The sequence below is a fragment of the Aquarana catesbeiana genome, linkage group LG13, assembly GCF_042186555.1.
Source record: "Aquarana catesbeiana isolate 2022-GZ linkage group LG13, ASM4218655v1, whole genome shotgun sequence".
Classification (NCBI taxonomy): Eukaryota; Metazoa; Chordata; class Amphibia; order Anura; family Ranidae; genus Aquarana; species Aquarana catesbeiana.
In genome coordinates, this window is record NC_133336.1 from 65,038,394 (window position 1) to 65,044,279 (window position 5,886).

Sequence of the window (5,886 nt, forward strand, 5' to 3'; positions counted from 1 at the left end):
TGAATGTGACCATGCTATATATTAAGTAATATATGTAATATATATATATATATATATATATATATATATATATATATATATATATATATATATATATATATATATATAGTGCTAAAGTACTATATATGCTATATATTTAGTACTATCCCTCCTAAGCTTGCTGGAGACCTCACCTGCCAAAAAAAATACCCCTTTAAATTTTATACTAAAAATAAGATGCAAGAATGTAGCTATTGCTGATTCCTCGCTCTGAATGATATATATTTTCTTTGTCTTTCCGTCTGACTAAGCATCCTTCATCCATAAACACATTGGTGGGAGCACGCTGATGATTAGCACGCTGTTATAACAATAAACAATATGGGGAAATGGGTGGCTTCGAGTCTAGTAAATGCACTGAAATAAACAAGTGTGTTAATTAATTGGGAGGTAGAAATAAAATCAACCTGCAATCAAATCATAAAAAGCAATAAATGAAAAAAAGTAGATGGAAGGGATTTAGGGGAAAGAAAAGGGAAAAGAAATGCAAGGGATCTAAATATGTTTTATTTATAATGGTACTGTATGCGGCCAAGCAAAAGCTATCTATCTATCTATCTATAGATAGATAGATAGATAGATAGATAGATAGATAGATAGATAGATAGATAGATAGATAGATAGATAGATCTTTATATATATAGAGAAAGAGAGGGAAATATTTTATATATGTATAACATATATGTATAATATTATAGTATATATATATATATATATATATATATATATATATATATATATTATATATATATATATATGAAATATAGAAATTTTGAGATACATATGTGTGTGCGTTTGCATGTTATTTAAAAAGCATTGTTTTTGTTACTAGTATTATAAATAAACTACAATACTAAAATTATTATTAATAATAACCATAAAAATTCCCAGCCTTATTGTAAAAATTTTAAAAAGTTGTATAGAAGATCTAAAATATATATATATATATCGATACAATTTACGAAAATAGTATACTGCTAGCTATTCCAAAGAAAAAAAAATATTTATAAATAGAGAGAGAGAGAGAGAGAGAGGGGGGGGAGAGAGAGAGAGAGAGAGAGGGAGATAGTAATATTATAAAATATAAATATATAGGAATTGTATATATTTATATATAAATGTGTGTGTGTGTGCGTTTGTATGTTATTTAATAAGTGTTGCTTTTGTTATTAGTATTATATATAACTATAATACTAACATTATTATTATTAATGATGATAATAATAATAATAATAACCATAACAACAATTTCCAGCCTCATTGTAACAATGTTAAAAAGTTGTCTAGAAGTTCTAAAAAAAAGTATAGTGAAACAATTTGCGAAAATAGTATATTTCTAGCTATTCTAACAAATACATCCATATAGAGAGAGAGAGAGAGAGAGAGAGAGAGAGAGAGAGAGAGAGAGAGAAGAGAGAGAGAGAGAGAGAGAGAGAGAGAGAGAGAGATTTCTTGGGGAAATAAAATAAAGTTTTCGGTTAGCAACCTTTCTTAAAATTGAGCAGGAATATGGAAGACTAGTGAACAGGGTGTAAATAATTATATTTTATGTTTCTCATTTCATTTATAAATGTTCCTTGCTGGCAAAATCAGGGACTGATAGATGAAAGGACAGATATACAAATTGTAATAAAATCTCACATCTGGCAAAATGAAAGGTCACCATACTCTCTATAGGCAGTAAGGTCTGACATCCAATGAGTAAAAATGGGCTCTGCTGTTGAACTTGCCAAACAGAGATGGCTGACCGTGGAAAGGTAAAGAACTGACAATATAAAAATGCTCGTTGTGTAAAAAAAAGGATGCTCACCACATTATTTATTATTACTTCTTCATTGGATCCATAGATTTGGCGCACATGCGTCTACAAGTCACCTGCGCACATACAGACAAGCAAAGGAGGTCTAACATTGGCAATCCCTTAAATAAGTCATTATATAATATATAAAAACAAACTTTAAAGTAAAGCAAAAAATAATTAAACAGCGTCTTTTTTCAACATGAAATACCCACAGATGTATAGGGCAGGTGCTCAGACGATTGGCAACTTGGCATTTGAGGCATTGTAGAAGGTCCCCAAAAATAAAGGTGACAAGCCTTACAGTCTTCTACTGTGTTCTTTTAAGCAATCAATAGAATAGGGAAGGTGATATTATGATCACTCCCTGGTCTTGTGACAGCCTCTGTGTGACCCTATGGCCATGGCTGTTCTGCTTAGTCAGGCACTGTTCTGAGTTTGATCTCCTTTTTGCTGCGTCAAGTATGCCCCATAGGTCAGATGTCACATTCACTGTCGCTGGATGTGATGGAAATGGCAGAGGTGGCCGCTTTGCTGGACAGGCTAGCTGCAGGACTGGAGGCTGAGCCCAACGGTTCCCCTCGATCATCTGGGCCCAATGAGCGTCCAGATCCCTGGGACAAGACCTGCTGCTGCAGCCTGACAAAACACAACAGGAAAGGACAGTCAACATAAGCCACAGAACAGATCAAAATGCACACCATTCTCACACGCTGCTGGCTTGGAGGTTACATGTAGCCAGGAGAGCTGGAGATCTGGCTGATGGACAACCTTGACATTCAGCCAAGGCACTGCAATACAGATTACAGGCAAAATACCTACATTGCATAAACGACTTTTTGCAAAGCTTAAAAGTTAAAAAGGTTCAAGCTGCTTCATCCATAGGAATCTGAGGATACAGAAGCATCTTACTGGGTCATGTTCTGTACAGTGAGGGCACAAGATTGCAAAACATGGCCTTGTCTGTTTCTTACTGCCAAGTGAATGCTGCGTGTCTTACATATCTGAGATAGCTCAGGATTCATTAAAAATCATTAGGAAACCAGTGAAAGGTTCTGGAGGACTGGATGGAATGTGATGTATATCATTGTTTCTGAATTCACTAGCAGGACAGGAATTTATAAACAGACATGCAATTTACATATCAGTAGGTGTTACATATGTTATTACTGTCTTCGTTTATCTATCTATCTTTCTATCGATCTATTTTTTGTTTATTATTTATGTTGTTTCTCCACTCAGCCCCTTTCCCTGGTTATCTTTAGCCATACACATAAAAGGATATTTGTAAAGTAAGAAAAAATCTTTTGAGACACAATTTTCTGCAATATTGACATTAACTACATAAGTAGAAGCGATGTTTTACTGCTGGGGGCTATGGGTAGTTTTATTATCGTCATTAACACCCTCTATTCTCTCTGATCTGTGCTGTACTTTTACTTCATTAACTGTCATCTAATTTTTATAATAATTGGTTTGTGGTATCTATCTATCTGTCTATCTGTCCATCTACCCCCCTTTCTTTCTTTCTATCTAATCATCTTTCCTTCTATCTGTCCATCTTTCTTTTTTTTTCCTTCTTTTTCTTTCTTTCTATCTGTTTACCTATCTATCTATCTATCTATCTATCTATCTATCTATCTATCTATCTATCTATCTCTCTCTCTACTTGTCTATCTATCCATTTATTTTATTTTACTCTTTCTTACTTATTTTCTTTCTATTTACCCATCTGTCTATATTCTTTATATTTATCTATCTCTATTTTTCTATCTTGTTTCCTCCTTTCTTTCTCCCCATCTGTCTATCGCTTTCTCTTTCTTTCTTTCTTTCTTTCTTTCTTTCTTTCTTTCTTTCTTTCTTTCTTTCTTTCTTTCTTTCTTTCTTTCTTTCTTTCTTTCTTTCTTCTTGTTAATTTTCTTTCAATTTACCCATCTGTTTATCTTTTGTGTTTATATTTATCTATCTCTATTTTACTCTCTTTCTTTTTTCTTCTTCCTTTATTTCTTCCCATCTATCTATCTATCGTTCTTTATTACTATCTATCTACTTGTCTATCTATCCATTTATTTTATTTTACTATGTCTTTCTTATTTTCTTTCTATTTAACCATCTGTTTATCTTTTGTTTATATTTATCTAGCTCCATTTTCTTTCTTTCTTTCTTTCTTTCTTTCTTTCTTTCTTTCTTTCTTTCTTTCTTCTTTTCTTTCTTTCTTTCTTTCTTTCTTTCTTTCTTTCTTTCTTTCTTTCTTTCTTTCTTTCTTTCTTTCTTTCTTTCTTTCTTTCTTCCATTTCAAATGAATTATGTATTATGAAATTAAGTAAAGATTTGGAATATGGCCCCTCTCAGAAAGCTTGTAATCTTTACCAATTTCAGTCCTCCAACCAAAATTGTGTATAAGAAATGTAAAATTCTGTATAAGAAAATGCTAAATTCCTTTTAAGGTTGTCCTGCACTGGGGAATTATTTTCTTCTCTGATCTACTTAAAAATCTTAAATGGATATCTTTTAAAAAGTAACTGGAGGAATTGAACTCTTTAATTAAAAAAACATAAGAAATAAATGAGTTGACCGGCATTTCATGGAAGACAAAAAATAAAAAACGTCTTCTGCACACTGTTTTGTAGTACAAAAGCTATTAGTCGTTCAAATTGACTTTTAAATGACTATATGTATGACTTAGTTCAAATATGAGTTTAGTAAGAAAAAAAACAAAGAAAAAAGCAGGCATTTTAGAAACTACTATGAGCTTCTGAAATGTTAATATCCCAATGAATGGCGTTGAGTAAGTTGGGATATTATGTGATAGCAGATTTTGTTTTGCTTGTGGTCATACCTGTTTTTGGCTGCTGCTGCTCGGTCCCTTTGCCTTCGGTTTTTGAACCAGTTCCCTACTTGTGTTGGGGTAAGTCCAGTGGCCTGGGCGAGTTCTCTTTTTTTACTGGGGTTGGGGTAAGGGTCTTGTAGGTACCATTCCCTAAGCAAGTGCCGTGTTCTTTCCTTAAAGCAATGTGTTTTCTGTTCTCCGTCCCAAATAGTTCTGGGCAATGGGAACTTCTTCCTCACCCTGTACTTGTCTACCGGCCCTAAGGGTCTGCCCCTGAGCTTCTCTGCCTCCTGGTAATGAGCCTCCAGCCATAGAGCCTGGAGCTTGGTGTGCGACTCCTTGGTGAATTTGTGGTTCTCCAATATGTGGTAGAGGTCTCTGAAGTTGCCTGTGTGAAAAGCCACGATCGCCCTGGCGCGGAGCACAGACTCATTTTTATTGAGGGCCTCGCAGGCTGCCGGAGCCACCGGCAAAGACCAAAGAAAGCGACCCAGACGCTCGATGTCCCCGCTCTCCTCCAGGGTCTCGCACACCCCAGCGACCTGCTGGGGGCTGAAGTTCAGAATGGGCAGCTGGAACATTGACGCGGCTTATTGTTTGTCGCAAAGCAGCGCCGCGTGTCTTGGCTGACCGCAACGCAACGCGCCCCTGCGGAGCGCAACGCGGGGCACACGCGGCAGCGGCTGCAGCCTTGTTGGGGAGACGGTGTCTTCTTCTTGCACTTGCTAACTCCAAGAGCCCGAGCTAAGGTATCACCGCCGATCTTCTGTTAAAGGGAAGAAGCTGCCCTGAGCCAACAAACGATTTTCTATTGGACTTGGCAGATTGGCTGCTGGGTTGCCATGGCTCCTTGTCAATCAGTGTCAGCCTTTGCCAATCAAAGGCAAGCAACGGGGAGCTGTTTTCAGCACCTCCCAGGGCTCGACAGCGCCCAGCCTTCTGCTTTCCCAAGCTCACCGTCCCAATGCACGGGCAATGCCCATCCATGCCTGGATCATTGCTGCGACCCATGCATGGCACACAGAAATCACAGACAAAAAAACACCTAAAGCATTTCCCATCTCAGGGAGCAATTAGTAAGGTGACTGTGCAAGATGAAGAATCCACTGCACTGCTGCAAACACAAGCCAGGCTTTCCTCCTCTGTGCTGTCCATGTGATCCAAAATGACGACAAGGAAGCTTTGTAGCAATTCTAGTTCACCTTCCAACGAACTGTCA

General features: G+C 36.6%; 1 protein-coding gene across 1 annotated transcript; it reads right to left on the reverse strand.

Moving 5' to 3' along the window:
• Window positions 1-1,547: 1,547 nt before the first annotated feature.
• On the reverse strand, window positions 1,548-5,841 carry SIX6 (SIX homeobox 6). Its single transcript, XM_073610736.1, has 2 exons — window positions 4,677-5,841; window positions 1,548-2,476 (listed from the first exon to the last, which is right to left on the reverse strand). The coding sequence occupies exons 1-2, from the start codon at window positions 5,246-5,248 to the stop codon at window positions 2,314-2,316; spliced, it is 735 nt and encodes a 244-aa protein (XP_073466837.1). The 5' UTR covers window positions 5,249-5,841; the 3' UTR covers window positions 1,548-2,313.
• Between the last annotated feature and the right edge of the window lie 45 nt (window positions 5,842-5,886).